The 21764-nt window shown below is 41.6% G+C and overlaps 2 protein-coding genes and 1 long non-coding RNA gene across 5 annotated transcripts in view; 1 reads left to right on the plus strand and 2 right to left on the minus strand.

Moving 5' to 3' along the window:
• The window catches only part of svilb (supervillin b), a 34712-nt gene extending 33614 nt beyond the window's left edge, over positions 1–1098 (minus strand). The window contains exons 1-2 of one of the 2 annotated variants that reach the window (XM_086043079.1): positions 950–1098; positions 700–824 (exon numbers count right to left, since the gene is read on the minus strand). The gene's annotated coding sequence lies outside the window, so the exon portion shown is untranslated. Of the gene's footprint in view, positions 1–699 lie in introns of both variants that reach the window. The other variant, XM_086043078.1, reaches the window with a different exon arrangement.
• Positions 1099–2481: 1383 nt separating this feature from the next.
• Positions 2482–9878, plus strand: LOC147141316 (uncharacterized). Its single transcript, XR_015088380.1, has 3 exons — positions 2482–2689; positions 7875–8001; positions 8134–9878. It is a non-coding gene; the product is annotated as an uncharacterized LOC147141316 (long non-coding RNA).
• Positions 4589–21567, minus strand: jcadb (junctional cadherin 5 associated b). Of its 2 annotated transcripts, none has more exons than XM_086043081.1 (4): positions 21436–21567; positions 16930–17340; positions 10079–13795; positions 4589–8839 (listed from the first exon to the last, which is right to left on the minus strand). In XM_086043081.1, the coding sequence occupies exons 2-4, from the start codon at positions 17256–17258 to the stop codon at positions 8830–8832; spliced, it is 4056 nt and encodes a 1351-aa protein (XP_085899207.1). In that variant the 5' UTR covers positions 17259–17340; positions 21436–21567; the 3' UTR covers positions 4589–8829. The 2 variants fall into 2 exon arrangements, with proteins under 2 accessions (XP_085899207.1, XP_085899208.1); XM_086043082.1 differs by lacking the exon at positions 21436–21567 and adding an exon at positions 20472–20792.
• Positions 21568–21764: the final 197 nt, after the last annotated feature.

The raw sequence follows: 21764 nt of genomic DNA on the forward strand, positions 1-21764 counted from the left end.
GCAACTTGCGCCACAAACAACACGGTGCATCGCACAAGGCAGCTTGCCAACAGCCGTGTGAGAACCACACGCGACATGCTCATGTCATGATGTCATGATGATGATGATGACTTGTTCAATACATTACACTTAAGAATAAGAATAAGAATAAGAATAAGAATGCCTTTATTGATCCCACAGTGGGGAAATTTTCATTGTTACAGTATGACAGAAAACGGCCATACACTGTATAAAGACATTAAAATGATATATGTGCGATATGTATTTATATCGTACATATATCATTTTAAAGTTCGACAGTTATACAAAAGAATTGTACATTTTTGCAAATAAAGTAGTATCGATTCAAAAACAAACAACGCATATTTTAAGAAGAAATAAATTATATCATTGAGAGAAAATCCTATTTTGGAGATATAACTTTAATTTCAACGGTAAAGTGGTGTATTTTAAAAAGTGTTTATTTTTATTTAGAATAAAGTAAAACATTTTTTTACAGCCGATAAAATGATAGTGTCAAGACGAAGAGTCCTATATTTTCAAGAATCAAGTCCTATACCGTTGGAGGACAAAAGTTATGTATTGACGAGCAAAACATCAATGCATGACGTGGGTTTAAATCTGCCACGTTCTGATTGTTTCTGCTTTTGCTTTCAAATGTCATCAAATGAAGGAAGGACAGGCTGGTAGTATACTCACATGTATCCTTGCAGGCCAAGATCGGGGCTCCCTGCTCCCTTGTTCAGGTTGCTCCAGAAACTGCCGGTGTGAGCAGGTAAAAGCAAAAACCCCAAACAACACAGAAACTACATAGGCAGATAAACCTGCAGAAATGAAAGTGACAATAAAGTCCAAATTTGAAGTGAGGTAATATTCACCCGGGACTGGATCAAGTGGGAGAGATGACCCGCCGATGGGGAGGGTCGCTCGGCGTGCTGGGTAACCCTACCTCGGGCCCACCATGTATGGGCTCAAGCCTGGACCGGCGTCTGCCATAAATAGCCGGGAGGAGCCCAGTCGGAACCCCATCCAATCGGCTGCGAGCCCGCCTGAGGGTCCCGCACCCCGGGGGAAGGCCCGCCTGCCTTGTAAACCGCACTGGGGGAGAAATGCATGCAAATGAAGGGATTAAATCAAATCTGAAGCACATTGTTGGGATTGCAACAGCAGGGGAGTCAATGGTGGGATTAAAGACACACACAGTGATTGTATGGATGCACATGATTAGAGCAGGAGGTGGTTCAAGGTGCATGTGCAACATGGGCAGTGCGTGTGCTAACTTTGATTGTATCTGCAGAGAATTGGCGGACTGCATAAATAAATCGAGTTTGCTGAGCTAGCTGGTTTTGGAGCTTCCTGATAGTCCTTTGGCGCCATCTAACGGTGATAAGAACTCACACTCCAGGTCCAGGTATATATTTTTTATTTTTACATTATTGTTTTTTTATGAGTTTCTTTTTTTCCTTACCTATAATTAATCCACCCTGGATTAATAATGAATGAAAATGTAGTTGTTTTTTTTGCACACAAAAGTTTTTTGAAGAATTGATGTATTTTTTTTCATATTCAATAAAATGATTGGGTATTTTTTGTTATGTTGTACACAAAATCACATTTATGCTTTTTTATTTTTCAAGGAAAAAAATATTGTAATACTCTACTATAGATGAAAAAATATGTAAAAGTCAAAACTAAAATGTGATTAAATGATTTTTTTCGCTTAATAAATCCAACACATAGCCCTACATCAAAACAAGGAAAAGCAAGCAATTTCAATAATTTTTTCCTTGAAGTTACAATTTGAAAAAATTATTAAAGCTTTCATTCACCCAATTAAAAAATTAAATTAAAAGAAAATCTAATTGCTAATTTAATTTTTAAAAATAATTTTAAATGTTTTTCTTTATTTTGTATTAGATATTTTTATTTTGAAATAATATTGTACTATTTATATTCATATACGTTTGCATTACATAAAAAAATTAATTAAGTAAGGAAAAATACAAATTTTAAACGGAAAACGTTTTTTAAATTAGTGCAAATGTTCTTGTTGTGAAATTATTAATGATCTTATCTTGATCAGATTTGGGTATGAGGTATCAAAAATACCACACAAGAACATGATACATGTTTCTTCATATATTATTAATATATTTCTATTTATTATATTTTATAATCTAAGTAATAAATATACTGGGGGGAAAAGTACTTTGTATGGCTGTATATCAGTATAACGATATTCATAGTGATGAAACGTTTTCATCAAAATAAAAAAATATTGTAGTATCTTACACCAATTATTTTTTTAATTGACTGATTGATTGGTTGATTATTTTCACATATACGACCAACAAATCTTCAAATAGAAATGAATTATTAAACCAATTCTATTTATTAAATGAATTCTATTCATATATTTGTTTTTTAACCGAATGGACGACTTCCTAATAGGCTAGTTGAGAGGAGATAAAAGATGGCCGCCCTCCAAGTCTGGCCGCCAACGCTAGTTCACTCACGCCAGCAAAATGTGCCAACTTCTCCAACACTTTGATGGCACTCGAGTGGAGCGCGACGTGACGCCGTCATCTGACTGGACCTGACTGGACCGCGCGGACCTGCTAATTAGTCGAACGTGGCGGACAAAAGCTTCAACATAGAAAAAAAAGAAGATTGTGAATTCCTCTGAGAGGTGAGCTTGTATGGAATCCGAACCGGAATCAGATAGCACCATTAGTGAATTTTTGGTCATGCCGTCACAGAAAAATAAGTGAGTCTTTCAAAACGGAAGGATTTGTCCCATATTAGAATCAGGCTGGTAATTACTGACTCTATCTAGATGGATGGCTTTATATTAGCCAATATGTTAGCCACATGTTAATCAGACGGTAATTGCATTACACATTTGTGGTCATCACACACAAGCAGATAAATTTCTTGATACCTAAACTGTCATATAACAAGCAATAGTAGGCAAAGAACGTAAACTCTTTTGTGTTTTGCATACAACTTTGTCTAGTGGAATGGAATGTGGCTTTGAGGGAGGTTTGTCTCAACCCAGACGACGTGGCCCTTGAAGTGATAAACCATAGATTGAAAAGATCAGAGTCTTATCAACATTTTGGATTAGATTTATCTGTCAGGATAAAAACTATATATGTGAGGGTTGCATCTTAGACAGCACCCTTTTCTCACTTCGTCTTCCACTGGTGTAAAGTGTAGGCGAGGTAAGAAAAGAAGCCAGGATAGACGAGCAAATTCAATCATCTTGTGCGAGTCTTTGTTTACATTGGATGCCTTCTTGAAAGATAAAACGAACACGCAAGGGATGGAATTTTTTTTTGTGAACTAATAATTGATCTTACGGAACATCCCAAGTGAGTGTCCTGCTGAAATTTCCATATATATATAAAAAAGTGAAAATAATTACCTACTATTTTTTGTAAATAATATTTTGGATGCTATGTGATGACATCACTACCATTGTACTTTGACATGGTATATTCTGGCCTGTGAAAAGTAGTTGGCCCAGTTGACGAGAAAAGAGGCAGTTTCATGCAAAGAGTTTATTTGTGAATGGGACTGCAGTATCATACAACAGTAGCACAATCATCATGACTCTATGGATTCTCCTGCTATACGTAGAGATACAAAGATCAAAGGCATGTCGAAAGGAAACAATGAATGACTTCTCTTCCACTTTTTTTCTTTTAATTTACTCTAAAAATAGCTTTTGAATACTTGTCATAGTCTCGTAAATGAAACTATGAAACACACACACGTTTTGCCCGTCGTCGCCTTTTTTTTTTTAAATTCTTTTTTTAAAATTTGTTTTAACCACCGAGAGAGTACCAAATGCAAATATACTTTCTGAAAAAAAGAAAAAAAAAATCCCCCTCGTCCCGCTCACTTGCACTCCATGCAAGGAAGAAAAAAAGATGTAGAAAAAAGCACTTAATTTCTTATGAAAATAGAAAATATTACAAGTGTGCATAATCACTGCTCACGTTGCACGCCAACCTGTCGTAGAAAAAAAAAAAAAAGTCCAACGAGACTCCTTTATTATTTTGACGTTCAAGTGTTGGCGCTCACATGCCAATAGCGGGGGCTGTTTCTGTGTGGTTGGGGCTAGTTTGCGTACCTTTAAAAAAAACAAACAAAAATAAAAAAACGAGCAGCCAGCTCGTCCGATGCGAAAAAAAACACAAACTTTGCTCGGTCTGCTACAGCGCCCCCGGCTGGAGGGCCCGTCGCTCACAAGTAAAACATGACCTGTGACAACAGTGTTGCGTAGACTTGGAGAATATATTTGGCTGCAGTGTGATGCAATGCTTGTTTTTACCAAGGAATATTTGGGCCACACTTCAAGATTCAAGTCAGAATTTTATGAGTAAAATAATGAAGTCATGTATTTGAGAAAGGAGGGAAAAAAAAAAAAATATATATATATATATATATATATATATATATATATATATATATATATATATATATATATATATATATATATATATATATATATATATATATATTTTTTTTTATTTATATTTTCAAGAAAAAAGTTTACGATTGAGAACATTTTGCTGTTAAAGTTGTATATTTTTGAGGAATAAAAAAAAGTTTTGTGATTGTTAAAAAAAAAAAGTCAGATGTTTTGAAGAGAAAATTTCTCATATTTTCAAGACTGTGGTCAGACATTTTAAAGAAAAAAATTGGTTTAAGAAAAAAGTATTTTAACTTCATGAATGAAGCAACATATTTTGGTGAAAATGAGCATATTTTTAGAAAGAAGTTGAGAACGTGTATTTTCAAGAAGTTGGATATTTCCGGAAAAATAGTTGAGTATTTTCAGAATCATATATTAAAAAATGTTCATAAACATATATTAAAAAATAAAGTAAAATATTTTTGAGAACAAAATTTGTCTTCTAGAGGAAAAATACCTTCAAGTAAAAAGGAGTATGTTTTCGAGAAGACATCTTGTATTATTGAGAATTTTTAAAATACTCATGAGAACAGTTGTAGATTTTCATAAGAAATTTAAATCTTGTGAGAAATGGTTTATATATATTTGGCGGCCGGAGGGAAGTTTATATTTTCAAGAAAAAACAGTTTCACATTTTTGACATTTTTTGGGAGTCATACATACTGAAGAATGTTTATCAAGTAAAGTTACTTGGATTTTGCAAAAAAAGTCATCATTTCCAAGAAAAAAGTTGCATTTTTAAGAAAAAAAAATGCAAGGAAAAAATGACTGTTTCTGAGAAAAAAGTTTTTTATTTCAATGTAATGCAAATATTTTCAGGAAAAAAAGTTGTATCTTTAAAAAAATTGTGAAAAAGACGAAGAGTAGAACAAAAGTCGTATAATAATGAGTAAAGCGGTCTTAAACAATATTTTCGAGTACTTCCAGATAACAAGTGTCAATTTCAAGAAGAAATGTCTTTTATTTACGAGAAAAAAAAAGACATCTTCATTCTGAATAATATTCAAAAATTTTCTCCAATATTTAGACTTCAATCTAAAAAAATATTTTCAATGTGGCCCCAATACTCCTTCGTATGTTATAGTAAGGCGACATCAAAATTTACTAGAAATGCAGAGACACAACCACTAAGATGCTACAAGTGTAAAAAAGGCTACATAACAATTATGTTAATTCATGACAAATAATTCTCACACGTTTGTTGTTGATTTGTTACAATGCAATGCTGGATAATGCAAAAACACAACTTTTCAAACATATTTTTACTACTACTACTGCTTTTTTTTTTTTTTTTAAAACTCTTTTTCCATTTTTCTCTATTTAAAAAGTCTTATCTAAAAACCCTGTATGTATTGAAAACTTCTAAGATATTTTTGCGCATTTGTGTTTTAGTTGCAGCATTGCATTGTAGCATTTAAGTACAACCATCAAAGAATTGCGATTTCCCCCCGGAAATGACGTGTGAATGCTGAGAGCAGAGCAGCAAAAATGATAACACAAATAAAGATTTTTTTAAAATGTTATACGCAAAAGTTCCAACATGTGTTTGGAGATACTTGTATTTCATTGAACTGAGACATTACGCACATTTTCATTGGGGTGTATGCTTGTCTCTCAGCCTTCACACGAGAGGTTTGGAAACACAGAAACCATCTGTGTTTTTCCCTCCGCGGGATCGACAACACGAGAAAATGTGCGAGTGCAAGCTGGAAGACGAGACGACGACAACGCGACGCACGAAACACGGCGCAGACGACGCGACAAACGCCACAAACAAACTTTTCCATTGGCACACTCTAGAAAATTAGGGATGCTCTCCTTATGGTTATACTCTACAGACACACGTGTGGAGAAAAAAAAAAAATTGATGGCGAAAATACAAAATACCTCTTAAAATATTTAAAATATACTTTATATATATTCATTTTTTTGTACATTATGCAAACAGATTAAAAAGCTGATGATAGGAAAAATAAATACTCAGTGAAATGTCTGATTATGCAATGCTTGACAAATGTATTAGACCACCATCAAATTAACAGCATTGGTCATCAATAAAATCATCCGTTTCCCTGGAATACCTTGAAAATTCAGCCCCCAAAGCTAATTTCCCTTAGGTAAACGAAATTTAACAGCAATGTCTATCATGGCTAGACCCACAAAAAAAGCCTCAGAAAGCCATGCCTGAAAACACACATAGTCTGCCATTTTGGTTTAAAGAGGCGATTTCAGTGAAGGTTTACATGTGGTAACAGCCCCTGGACTGTTTTGAAAATTCAGCCCCCAAAGCAAGTTTCCCCTAGCAACATACATTTCAGGAGCATTGTCTATCATGAGTTGACCCACAAAAAAAAGTCTAAAAAAAAAAAAAAAAAAAAAACATGCTTGAAAACACACACACAGTCTGCCATTCTGGTTGAGAGTGGAAATTTTAGGTTTGGTAGTAGGCCCTGGACTATTTTGAAAACGCAGCCCCCTTAAGCCAGTTTCCCTTAGCAATGTGAAGCAAGCAATGTCTATCATGAGAAAAAAATGTCAAGTACCCATGCCTCAATAGACACAGGAGGTCTGCCATTTTGGTTTAAAGTGGCCATTTTAGGATCATTTTGATCAGTGTGGTAGTAGCTCCTGAACTATTTTGAACTCTGCCCCCACCCCACAAAATCAATTTTCTTCAGTTACATTCCATTTAATAGAAATATCTTTCACAAGTAGACCCCAAAATAGTCTCCAGAAGCCATGTCTAAAAGACACAGGAAGTCTTATCATTTTTGTTTGAAGTGGCCATAGCTTCATTTTGGTGGAAAATTATATTTGATAGCAGCAACCTCTGGAGTAATTTGAAAATTCAGCCCCTCAAGCCAGTTTCTCTTATCAATGTGATATTTAATAGCAATGTCCATCACAAGTAGACGCTCAAGAATCAATGCCCGAAAAGGCACAGGATCTCTGGTATTTTTATTTAAAATGGCCATTTTATGGTCATTTACTTATGTTTGGCAGCAGCTCCCAGAATAATTGGGGGAACTCGGCATCCAAAACCAATTTCCCTTAGCTACATAAAATTTAATAGCAATGTCTATCATGTGTAGACCCACAAAAAAAGTCTCAAGGAGCCAAGCCTGAAAAGACACAGGAAGTCAGCCATTTTGTTATGAAGCCATCATTTCATGCTATGCCGTTCCTAGGGTTCCTTACAAAAAACAAACGGCACTCACAGATTTTGGCACATTTGAATCTTGTATACTAGATGGATAAAAAAAAAAAAAGCTAAATCGCCAAGAACTGAGTTTTCCTAAATGAGTGTGGGCAGAGCGTGCAAGCAAAGTTTGATGACTTGTCAGAAAACACAAAAATGAAATAATTCAACTCCACAACTCTCATCCAACAGGTGGTGGTGGTGGTCTAATAAACATGTCAAGCACTGTACATAGATCTATATGATGACGTAAAGCAGCAGCCCAAATACCCTGACACCATGTCCCTGTAGAATGATCACAAGACGACGCTTCCGACAGGTAGCTCCACGACACCGCTCAGCTTATTTGTACAACAATATTGCTCTTTCTCGCTTCCTTTTTAAAAATGTGTTCTATTCTATCTGTCGTTGTTATGGTAGAGTTGCTGTCAATCTTTATTGCTTCCTGAAGGTACCTGCGCGGTGGGAGCTGCATGGATCCGGTCAGACTTCACTTGAAAGCAAAGTAACCAGCGTGCCATGGACTGAGCGGGCGATCGTGTGATTAGCTTAGCAACTGGGGTGTAGAGGGACGGAGGGTTGGGAGAGCACAATGTCGCCGAGTTTAAAGAAAGGCCGAGCGATGTCAGGAAATCAAAAACAGTTCTCGAGCCAGACACAGTCGCAATGAGCGGTGCCGCCACAGCTGCAGTCTTGACTGACTTTATTTTGGTACAGCAAATAATAGCAAAACCCTCAAATTAATGCTTACATTCATAATGCGTAGATTCTCGAGTGTATTCGCTGTCGTCGTATGCATGGATGAGTTGCATAATGTCTGCCAATGAGAAAAGCATCGGGAGAAGACTGGGTCGGTTGAAGAAGTCGGTAATTGTGGGTAGGCAGGGTTGGGTAGGGTGTGTGTGTGTGTGGGGGGGGGCACCTCCCTTTTGGCAGTGGAACAGCACTCTTAGAAGTCAAGCCGAGGGTGAGGGTGTTTACACAATGCTCTCGTCGGACAAGAAGGCCATTTCAGTGTCAAGAGATGAAGATGAAGGCATTCTAAGTTAGGCAGCCAGTTCACAGTGTTGTGTGGAGCGCTAAAACCTCGAGATGGGGACACGATGGACGCCGTCTTTTTCCACGCCATCGCTGCTGTCTCCAGCTGTCACAGCGTTCTGCGACGTAAAGAGAGGAGTCATTACACCAGAGTCCACCACGCTTGGTTTTAGGGGGTAGAAAAGGTCAAAAAGACAATTTGGGGTGAGATCTAGTCACTTAAGACTATGGAGTATCATGGTATCAGACAGTATCTGGATTCAGCCGCTCCCGGAAATACATAAGGGGTCCTCGGTTTACAATGGATGTGGAAATGTAACCTCAATTTGTACGTTGTTCTAAGTGGGAATGCTCCACAGTCTATCACTAACCGATGGTAATACAGTCAAATGAAAAACAGAATGGCGGTAACAGAGAGTGCCTTCTTATTCTATGTCACTGCATAACCTCGAAACCTTGCGACGGGACCATTGTAAAAATCGAGGAGCCCCTGTACGTCTATGTCTAACGTCCTAGATCTTGAGGTAAGTTCATTTTGAAATCTGAACAAATCAAGTGTCATAAAGCATCCTGGTACAGATAGTTTCAATTTCCGATGATCCACTTCACAGGTGAGCCTGGTCAAGCACAGGGCACATTTAAACAAACCACATCCAAAGCTATGGACACTCGTTTTCAGTTAAACTAACAAGAATGTTTTTGAATGTGGATTCATTAAATGTCAGGCCACTACGCTGCCCTAAAAGTGTCTAAAAACCCCACCCATCTTCGATAGCTCCCCTGGTCTGGTTGCCTGTCAAGTACAGGACACATAACGCTGGCGTCGGTCCAAAACCTCATAAATCACATTTTGGTGAATTTCACATTTTTTTCAGGCATCTATACTATTGGTATGTGGGTGCTAGTAGGGATGTAACAATTAATCGATTCGAGAACTCAATCGATTCGAAAATGATTAAATTTACCTAGAAAACAAGCACGGTAGCAATTTTTAAAAAATAAAATCGGAAACTGAAAATCGGATCGGAGCTTGAGTAAATCGTTACATCCCTAGGTGTTACTTTTACACATCGACTAATCTAAAGTATTGAAAATGGCTTGCTCTCTATCATGATGTTAATGCTAATAGGCTATAATGCTAATAGTTAAAAAACACTTGCCATTTTTGGGTCTCCTGAAAAGTGACTATTTCGGAAGTACAGAGTTTTGGCCAGAGGCGATATACAGTACACAACCATTCACATTGTCACTGTGTCGGAATTTAACCCATGCTCCCTGCACCAAAATCAGGTGTGTGAACCACTACACTATGACTACTGACACAACTCATCGCTTTATTCGTAATATCCTTATCTTACCTGAAAGTAGACTTGTCACCGTGCTTTGCAGTTTCGTCCAACAGCTGGCGCGATCCAGCCACCTCTTCATCTTTGCTCTCCCCATCTCTCTGGGAAGCGCCGGGGGGATCCCGGGAGTCCTTGACCTCCATGTCTCCTTCCCCAGAGTCAGTGCTCCTGATGCTGAGGCGTCTCATGCGATACATCACGTCCACCTCCCGCACCCTGCCCAGGCGTTCCGCGGCCCCTTGGCCAGGAGAAATGGCTAGCTTATTCTGCAGAGCTTCAAATCGATCAGGTGGGGCTTTACCCTGCCGCTCCCCTTCCAAGCTCAGAGACAGCCTGCGGTCCAGCTTTGGCACGACTGAAAGTGGCAGTCTCTCTGGCGGGAACTCCGGCAACCCGGTGTGATCTCGCCCCGGGTGGGTCCATAGTACAAGTCTATGTTCTGCGAGAGCAGTTGGCTTCCTCTCTTGCTCCTGCTTGTCATCCGATGCCACGTCAGTCTGTCCCTCTCGTCCCCGTCCAGTGTCAGCCTCGACACATTCAGCAGTTTCCCCCTTAGTGGCTTCTTTCTGTGCTGACTCCACCAACTCAGTTTTACTCGGTTCCTCTGAGTTTGCCAGCTCATCTGTGGAACCATCTACTGTTTCTTCAACCTCGCCCAAACTGCCTTGTGTTGATGAATCCTTCTTCCTTGCATTAGTGCCCACATCAAGCGCCGTCTGGTTGAGACTTGAGTTCTGCAGTTCCCGACTCCTTTCATTCTCAGCCGGACTTTCAACTGCAGCACGCTGCGGCGGACTTCCATTTGGATTGACCGAGCTATCCGAGCTGTTCTCCTCGTGGAGAGGAGGCAGCGGGCCCTGTCTCAACTGGTTCTCCAGCTCCCTTTTGCAAATAGGACACTCCTCCTCTGAATCAAGATCTTGAGGAACCGCTGGGTCATTAGGATCGTTTGAATCCCGAGAGTGACGCAAAGTCTGACATATGTCTTCGTAGTCAGGAGGACTCGTGAGCGTGGAGGCGTCCTGCATGGGCTGTCGGTCCGCCCATGGCACCTCCGCCGCCGCGCTGTTTGTCGTCGGGCTGAAGTCGCACAGTGGCGTCTCGATGGGTTCGTCCGGGAGGTCCAGTTTCACGGTCCTGCCGTCGTTGCTACGTCTACGTGGAAGATGAGGAACAACCCTGTATTCTCGAAAGCCCGACTCCCGAGGGGGCACAGGAAGTTCTTCCCTAAGCTGTTTGCTGAATGTGACCGACTTCGTGGCGGGCCGGGAGAAGGCGCTCTTGACTTCCCTGTACTCCGGATCAACAGACCAGCTGACTGCACTGCGCCTAAGGCTGCTGGGTTTGTTGAGAGGCTGGGATGTCAGCCGGATTTTGATGCGCTCGGGGATTTCAACCGACCCATCTGGGACTTTATTGCTGGCAGCGCCGAGTTCCAAGATGTCTTTGTAGGCCTCGTTGAGGTCCTCGATGCACTTGTCAACGCTAGGCTGTTTGCTGTTCTGTTTCTGCTGCTGCTGTTGATCCTGGACTTCTTTTTGGATTGCCTCCAGCTCTTTGACAGCATCCCACGGTCGCTGGCTGACAATCGGTTTCAGCAGGAACTCGGGGACCTTGAACACCTCCTGCCCGCTACCCGATGCTGGTTTGCTCTCCACATTTCCTGAGGGTGGCCCTGCTGGCTGCTGAGCTGTGTTCTTGTTCAGCTGGTTGGAGAAAGTGGTGGTCAGGGAGAAGGCGCTGTTGCTTGAAAGTTTAAGACTCTTCACTCCCTTGATAGGGAAAGTGAAGGTAGTGCCCCCTGCACCGCCACCATCTGCAGGGGCCTCAGTAGCAGCAGGGATAGGCTCTTCTTGTGCTTCCTTGTTTTCAGGGCCAGGTTTTTCTGCCTCTGGGCTAGTTTGTGTCTCCTGGTCACGGTACTGGTTTGCGGGCCAAGATCCTGACAACTTTAGCTCCTTGTAATGGTTTATTTTAGGGGGTCTACAGGGCAACTTTTTAAACATTTTACTGCTTGCTCGGCTGCTCGTCTTGCTGCTTGCGATGCTACCAGTTAATGCTTGCAGCTCTGCCTCGGCTGAAGATGTGCTTTGGAGACTTTGGTTCGTTAAATGGCCTGTTTTGTTTTCACTGGGACTATCGGCTGGGTCTGGAGACTTCTCATTATTGTTGTTCTGATCACGGATTGTACCAGTGAGCTGCGGGGTGACCGGAACAGAAACCAAACAAAAGATGGTTTCGCTAAGTCTCTTTTTAAGATTCTTAGACTTATCTTTCTCCGATGGTTCGGACTGTTCGACTTTCTTTACTTCTGGCACAATTTCAGAGACAACCTGTTCAGACGGCTTGCACGGGGGTGGTGGTGGTTTACCCAGAATAGATGAAGGGAAAAACTGACCACGATTTTGTTCAGGACCTACACTGTCACTTTTTTTGTTCAATCCCCTGTTGCCCCATCGAGTACTGCTGTCATTTTCAGTAAGGGTTGTCTTACGACCAGCGTTCAGAGATTGTCCCTGTTGGGGAGGAAAGGCACTATCACATGTAGATTGTCCTAAATTCTTAGCAGATGGATTCTCTTTGTTGATGTTACGGATCTTGTCTGAGTCGGTTAGAGAATTTCCACCGGGCCCTCCTGAGATTTGATTCGCTCTTGTGTCTTCAGCTGGTACTTGACGAACTTGACTCGGTTGCTCTTTGTGTCCAGAGGGTATCTGTTTTCGATAGGACGCCCCACGATCTCCATAGTGTTCCAGCCACAAATCACCCGTGTGCCTTGTTAACCACCTCCCGGGGTCTGAGCTGGGCTGCAGGGAGTCTGACCGCCACCGCAGGTTTAGCATTTCGTTACGATTGATTGACACAGCTCTTGGGGGTGGGGCTCTTTTATAAGACGGGGGCGGGATGTAGCCCGGGGGCTCCATTCCAGAGAGTGAATGTTGTGCAAAATAGTCATGTCGCAACTCCCCGCCCCTTGAATAAAAGATAGGCCTGTCTTTTATCTTGAGACCCTGGTCTATAGCGAGCATTTCTGCGCTACCCCTAATTTGCTGGTGAATCTCATACGAGGGTGGCTTTAATGGCCTGCTGAACCTGGGCTTTGGTAAAAGTGCAACATGGCTGCTTGGCCCAGCATTCCTGCCCCACCGGTCCCTGCCAATAGCGCCACTATAGATATACCGACTATAGGGCCCGGAGAAAAGAGTGCTGCTTAGCCTTTGCGGTCTGTCCGGTAGGCTTGGTCTGGATGGAATAAGATCTCTGCTGTTTGTTCCGTCTGGTGACAAAACTCTTGGGAGGGACTGAGACTTGGCTTTTGTTCTCGGGTGAAAAAATCCTTCAGGCGTCCTCAGGCGATACCGCTCCAAAGCCCACCTTTCCCCGTCCCCATCCGACAACTGTCTGCCCAGGCCCACGGCAGGCCTCCACTCCTCAGTGCCAAGGCTTTGACACTTCCGCTCCCCGGTCACCCGCAGCTGACCAGGTGCATCTTGGTCTCGCAGCCAGGAAATTTCCTCCCACAGCTGCTGCGCTTGCCTCTCTGCCCTGAGTTCCTCAGCCGCTATGAGGGCCTGTGGCCGCCATGCACCCGCCGAGGCCCTCAGCTCCCTGCCGTCAGCATAGTCCAGGAGAATGCTAAAGTCTTGGCCTCGCCTCCGCCAGTAAGAAATATCCCTCTCGTCGTGGCTTAGCGGCTCGGAGTAGGTCAAACTTGGGACATCATAGAAACTGCAAAGAAGAACAAGAAAAAACTCTGTTAGTAAGACTTCTTCTAGAAGCGTTCATCAACGATGCAGTGTAGTCATACTATGAACCATTTATAGGTTGCCTTTGTTTTAGGCAAGGATTTTGGTTGTTCCAATGCCCCTTACACACTGGCAATTTAAGACAGGATTGGGGTGGGCGGTTGAAGTCAGAGACGGGAAATCCAGGTCCAGGAAGTAAAAACCCTGTCACACGCTTCAGCCACAGGTACTTCTACTCAAGCGGCAGGTAAACAAGCTCAATTGAGTAAAAGCACATGTGGCTCAGGAAAAACGGTGGCAGAGTTTTTACTTTTTGGACCTGAATTTCCCATCTCTGGTTGAAGTTAACACGAGAATTTACCAGCCGCCTGTATTGTCAGAGGCCTAACAGGCATGGAACCTTGCCAGCCATGAGCAGAGTATGAGGTTTAACTCTGGAAACTCACTGCCCATGGCCCTTTGTGTTGAAAGAAATTGTCTCTGTCACGTATCGAATTACCTAAAGGCAGCAGGGCTGTCTTCATCAGAGAAGATCTGGCACTTTGTTCAGCTTTCATGCAGAAGTTGGTGAAACGGGAGAAAAGCCTGGTCCCGGCTTTCCGCTATTCATTACATGTCTATTAAGTTCCTGACACTACCTCAAGGGCTGCGAAATCCATGGGTTGACTTAAACCCGCAACTCCCTTAACCCACCACCCATCCCCATTCCACATCGTTACATTACACAGTCCAGCAAGCGGGGGAAAAAACTAGGAAAATTTCTGCTCAAATCGCCAATGTGTAGGCGCTTTAGAGACACTTACCCACTTTCGGACACAGTTTCTGTAAAATTGGCACGTCAGAGATTTAACAGATCATAATGGACAGTGACAACTTCTTTCAACACAAGAGATTGGGACAAGTGAGTGTTAAACTTCGACACTATTCCTTGTCGCACAGACGCCACCCCGTCTGTTACGCCTTGACAGGAATTTTAAATGTTGCCATCACCGTCCCCCCCAACCACATTTGTCAGTCTTGTCTAAATCTGCTGATTGGTCAGAACGGAACTGTTATCGGAATATTCTTTACTCGTCATCATGTCGAAATAATCGTCAGACAAATCAAACTGTCAGCGAGTCAATATGCTAACGTGACTGATTGCTTTCCACCACACATTGATTAGCTTTACACGACAAACATACCTGTACTATACTACATGGGTGTGTGCGTGTGCAATGGCTTTTCCAGCAAACTGCTGAAGTCAGCCACTGCTCCAGCGTCCCTTAATGACGCAAATTGTGATGTTTGTGCAATATGATCTGCATTTTTAATTGCGCTGACCTTTACTTAAAGGGCCGTCATTGGGGGGGAAAAAAAGCATCAATAGTGCAAGTCTGGATAAATGCAACCCATCAATAGTCCACAAACATTTGGTTACAGTAAAAATATTATTAAAATACATTATTCCATATAACACCATACATTATGATACAACAGTTTAGACCTAGGCCTACCGTATGATGCCATGTGATCCAACGCATTAAGACATAGTAAAGGTGCCATATTATAAATTACAATAATTACAATTAGATATATGATACGATATGGCATGATGTGTTGCTGCGATTCATTGGACTATATTAGAATGACAGAAGTACGACAAAAAAGAGTTTGATTCATTACGATTCATTGTGATATGTATTACGATACATTTCCATACATTACAGTATAATGCTATGGTATGATTGCAATTTTTTATTTTATTATTATTATTTTTTTTTATATGATGATACATAACGATACTTTGCAATACAATTACAATAATTTGCAATACACTAGGGTACGATACGATACCATATAAAAGATACTGTGATGCATTACAATATGCACGATACAATACACTGCGATACATTGAAATGTATATTACAATATGATTCATTGCGATATATGACGATATGCTTCGATACGTTGAAATGCATTGCAATACATTACGATTGACCGTGATACATTACGACGCATGATATTTTAAGATACAACACATTGTGTGTATGTTACAATAAATTATAATACTTTGCGATCCATTACAATTAACAGTAGGACACGAAACCATGCGACACAGTATATTGTGATACATTGTGAGTACAATACGATAAATCATGATATGTTATAGTACCACTCTACATTGTGGCATTTTGACATATTTTGATGAGATATGTGATACGATATTATATATTGCAATACATTATGACACAATAAAATATCAGACGATGCAATAGTTGCAACATTTGAGTCAAACTGGGCAAATGAATTCATACAGTACCTTATATGGCCACTTCATTAGGAATATCCGCCCAATCTCATAATAATGTTCATTTTTTAGCTATTTGTTTGGGAGCCGTTTTGAATAATATGCGGAAACTGTCAATATAACTGTCAGTGTGATACTGTTCAGGTCATACATTAAAAATATTATTTTTTTTAAATACTAAAAATATTTGAAAAAGTACATTTATTATTGTGGATTAGTACCACATTTTTATATTTTATTATATTATTTCTTGGATGAAACTATTGAATACCCGGGTATTTAAATGTGTTCTACAAAGGATTAATGATCATTAGAGGTGTGGGGAGGCGGTTTCACGATCTATCAATAACCACGACAAACGAACGAACATGTTGTGTGTGACCTGCGCTGTACGTGTGTGTGTGAGTCGCTAGCAGCATATGCTAGTGTATGGCTGAGGGGGGAGCTGCGCACACTTGCCCAGCAACATGCTGACATCACAGAGCACGTGCTGGATGGGATTCGGTGTGCCAGTGTTTACAGTGGAGTGACACTGTGCTGTGTCTTGACGCAAGTTCAATTCACCCCCAACCTCCATTCTCACTCTGCCGTTGTTTTCATCCGTCACAAGGCGGGTACGAGCTAGCTCTGCGCACACAAACGCATCAAGCTTTTGCCAGAAGGCCGGACTGAGATATGTCAGCCGTGCTGCTGCAGGAAGGAGGGTGCGGTGGGAGTTGGATGGGGGGGGGGGACCTGCAGTGCAGCTTTTGCATGATGATGGAGGAAAGGGGAAGGTGTGTAAAAAGAAAAAAAAAAAAAAAAAAAAAGTGGGGAGAAGCACTCACCCGCTGTCTGTAGCCAGAGAATCACCCAAGGCCTGAGCGTCACCTAGGATACCGATGAAGGCCTCCTTCCTCCTCCTGTCGCTCTCATTGTCCACGTAACCCTTGAGGGGCGCCGGCCTGCTGCCGTACAAGCCGCTGCTGCCCGCCGAGGCCCCGCCACGCTCCGCCTCGTAGCCGTTGAGCGTTGCCCCCGCCCGGCCCGCCCGGTTGTCCAGCAAGAGCTCGCGCTGGCAGTCGGCAGGCCGTTTGTCGTAAGCTGTGGCCGACGGCGGCCCGCTCCGGGGCAGCTTGTATCCGTGCGAGATGAGCAGGTCCTCCACGCTGTACATGGCGGCGCACGTCCGTCTGGGGGGTCGGGTGGCAAAGGTGGGGATTTGCCTTATGCGCTGTCCTGCTCAGCAGAGGCCATCACTTTGGGGAGGGGGACCCCAAAACAAAAACAGAAAGAAAGGGTTAACAATGCATTATTCCAGTAAGAGCCCACGTTAAGCGAGATACCGATTGATACTGGCGTGATTCATTACGATACGATACGATACGATACATGAAGTTGCAATTTAATACATTGTGAGAAGATACAATGCGATGTCGTGCGAATCATTGATACATTACACAAAAAGTAAGAAATTATGTTGTAATATGATAAAATGAAACATGTATAATATACAGTGTGATGCAATAGTATTACGGTACGATACATTATAATACAATGTGATCAAATATTATGGGATACAATGTGATGCAAAAACATGCACTAGGATATGATGTGATAAAATGTGATGCGATCAGATATATTTTGATGTGGTTCATTAATTTTCAAAACATTGCAATACGGTACATTGCGGTAAAATATAATGTGATGTGAATTATGACGATACAGCAGATTATGATAAACTATGATACGATGCTGTGCAATATGATAAAATACAATTAAAATCGCTACAATATGATGGATTATGAAACGATGTGGAACATTATGATGATCCACTGAGATAGAATGAAGCTTAGAAAATTGTGACCCGGTACAGCATTATATCGAACGGTATGATACGATGCAACAGAAAATCTCCCTTCACTGCATAAGAGCTGATTCATAAACACACGCGATGTGATACGGTGCATTACAATGAGACTTCTTGTGATACGTTATGTGACAGTTCGATACATGCTACAACACGATTGCGACACCATGCGATGGGATATGACACAATGGGATTTGTTGCAAAAAATTACGAGATATTTCGATATAATACACTACATTAAATGTAACGAGATCATGTGGAGCAGGCTACAAATTCTTGGGATGCATTACGCTACATTTGGATACAATACAATGCGATACTATTTGATCAAATGTGATGCGATGCAATACCATATCATATGATGCGATTTTGTCTATGCTGCATTTCAAGACATTGCACTAATTACGTGATGAAATAGGTTGTGATTTATTATGATACATTAGGATCCTTTTACATTTACTTGTACATTTGCAATGTGATATATAATTTCCTTGGAAGAGGTAACAATTGGTTACTAGGCCGTCACACTTGAATACAATTTCTCAAAAAGCCTTATTGGATGTTCATAAAATGAGTTACATGAACAATTTGGATAATTAATGACTTGAGACATTCATAAAATCCTTCTTGGAATTGATCCTGATTTGACATTTTCTTCGATTTATATACAGAGTATGAACATTTTGGTCTTTTTCTCCGACTTTCACATCAACAACGAGTCATGATGTGATAAAAATGACAAATTGATACAAGCTCCCTCAAGGTGATCTTAATGTTATTATTATTATGAATTATTTTATTTTTTTTTACCAACACTGCATTTTTGAAAATCTGAGGAGACGTTACTGTTCACTCAGCCTTGAAGTGATTCTTTCCACGTACAAACTACACTAGAACCATTAGCCCCTGATGACATAGTTCGACAAAAGATTTACGGAAATATAAGCCACGCATTAACTTTGGACTTCACCAAAGGATAGACTGTATGAGTGTTTTTCTTTTTGGGGGTCTTTTTGTGTATTTTTTTTTTTTTGCTAATGCTTCATCTAGAGAAGTAAATTAAAAAATAATACAGTTTTACACTTGCATGACTGTTGTTTAAAAAGCATTGCTTTTAACCTTGTGGTAGAACGATGATTTTTTTTGTAGTTGACGCAAGGTGAAGATAGTCGAATCGATCAATTGATAATGTCATTGATACTTTTTTCAACTTTCTGTGCGCGCTTTCAGATGGGCCTTCATAGCAATAGTGCTTTTGTTACATTTGTGAATACGTTTCCATATTTGACCAGTTTCCGTGCTTCTGGTTCCAAATCATTTCCACTGCTGGTTTGCTGCAGCGACCAACCACTTGTTGATTTCGGCGACGCGTCCGTGTTGTTCATGCTAAAATATGTGATTTGCGATATATATACGTTTTGAGCTTTAATCGTCATTTCCAACCCCAGTGGGTTATTCATTTGACCCAACGTTTGCCGGTTAAATAATAAACCACGCAATTTGTGTCGGTCCCTTTTTGACCAGTATTGGGTTATTTTTGATCCGATTGTTTTTAAGAGTGGGCAGCACGGTGGTCGACTGGTTAGCACGTCCGCCTCACAGTGCAGTTCGTATCCAGCCCCGAGTTTGTATGTTCTCCCCGTGCCTCTGTGCGTTTTTCTCCGGGTACTCCGGTTCCCTCCCACATTCCAAAAACATGCGTGCTAGGTTAATTGGACCCTCTAAATTGCCCCTGGGTGTGACTGTAAATGTGAATGTTTGTTTGCCTGTTTGCCCTGCGATTGACTGGCAACTAGTTCAGGGTGTACCCCGCCTACTGCCCGAAGACAGATGGGATGGGCCCCAGCACGCCCTTGTGAGGATAAGCGGTATAGATAATGGATGGATGGATGGATGTTTTTAGAGTGCATGATTCGGTACGACAAAAATATGATACACTACAATATGATATGACCTGATGCAATATGATACTGTACGGTATTGCGGTGGGCGCATCATGATACGATGCATTGCGATATATGATGCGATAAGATATGTTATGATACAACATGATACGGTACAATACAACACCATGCAACACAATACACTTGGCTAAGATATGATATGGAACAATACAATAGATTACGATTCGTTACAATACGATGCATTCAAATATGATACCGTACAATACAATGTGATACAATGCTATACGATACATAACGATAGGCTACATTACGGTGTGATGCGGTACGAAGCCGTGATTGAAAGCGATTGTTATAAAATATGATACAACTCGATACGTTACAGTGTGATAAAATAAGACAGCATTTGAAATAATTGGCAATTTTGCTATTCTATACACGATATTAATCGTGGAACAGAGGGGCAGTGAATGCTCCACGATTCAATTTGCATGACCAAGCCCTTATTCATTGTAACCGGAGCAACGAATGCGCCATCATTTAACTTATTAAGTACAGTAAGCTAACGTACTCCTGGAAAAGCGGGGAGGTAAATGACTTATTCTTGGAAACTATTCACCTTATGGCTTATTCTTGGAAGTGAGGGACAGTTGAATGCACCACCACTTGACTTTTTATTAAGTATATGACTTGTTCCGGGAACTGAGGGTCAGTGAATGCAGCACCAGTCAGTTTACACAAGGTCATGACTTCAAAGCCCCTCTAATTTGCATAGCAACACCCAAAGTATGCTGTTTGCTATAGCACAGGACAGGGATCATAAAAAAAAAATGCATTTGCAAACTTATTAAGACTAAAAGTGTGTACTGTAAGGCTGTGTGCCACGATCAAAGTTGTTCATTCAGGAGGTCAAATAAGGTTCACTTCTAATGTGCATAAATTAACAGTCCAAATAATGTACATACACATATATCGCAGCATGGGGAGTGTACCTGGATCTTTACCTAGTAACACGCGCGCACACGCTCGCAATTCGCGAATGCCTCCTCATCCTCCTGCCGCGAATGAATCATGCAGGTGAAACATGTATCATAACAGACAGCCATCCATAATACATGCTTAATGTGCACCACGCCTCACGGCTGCATGCCATGCCATGCTATATGCTACTATGCTATGCTATGGGAGGGGGACACTGCAATATGGCAACATCATGAGCCCTATCATCATACCTGCCTGGAGACAGCTGCATGCACCTGCACTTCAACTTGCACATGCGGCCATGCTGCGACCCAACCCTACCCGTGCACGGGAAGTCGTGGGGGAAAAAAAAAAAAAAAAAAAAAAACACCACCAAAAATAATAATAAGAAGAATCATAAGAATGAAAGCTAAAACGCGCAAGTTGCAGATGCGCGGAACTGGGAGTGTTTACCGACTCGCACACGCGCACACACGCACACATGCATGCATAGCAACCCCTCCCTAGAAACCATGCAGCCGGCGATGGGCTGCACATTGCACAGGGAGAACGCATACGACAAAGAGAAAAAAAAAACATGTCATTTCAGTGAGGCAACATACCTGGCAAGATGCGTGCGTGCGTGCGTGCGTGGCCGCTCGCTGCGGTTCGGCTTGCTCACAGAGCGCGGAGCCCGAGCCGAGCATGCCGATTGGTAGGCGGGGAGGACGCGCCGGTTGCTGGCTGCCTCGGACTGCATGGGCTCCCCGAGACACACGGAGGGAGGGAGGGAAGAGGGGTGGAGGGGGGGGGGGGGGGGGTGAGGCGGGGAGAATTGCCGCTCCTCTTCGCTCGCTGACTGCACAAATGATTTTCTTCCACACTCTTTTCAACTTTGCGTTCGAACAGCGAGAGTGGTGTTAGGGCTCGAGCACCCAACATCTGCTTTTTG

This window comes from Filicampus tigris, chromosome 10, assembly GCF_054856515.1.
Source record: "Filicampus tigris isolate MCC_2025a chromosome 10, RoL_Ftig_1.0, whole genome shotgun sequence".
NCBI classification, from domain to species: domain Eukaryota; kingdom Metazoa; phylum Chordata; class Actinopteri; order Syngnathiformes; family Syngnathidae; genus Filicampus; species Filicampus tigris.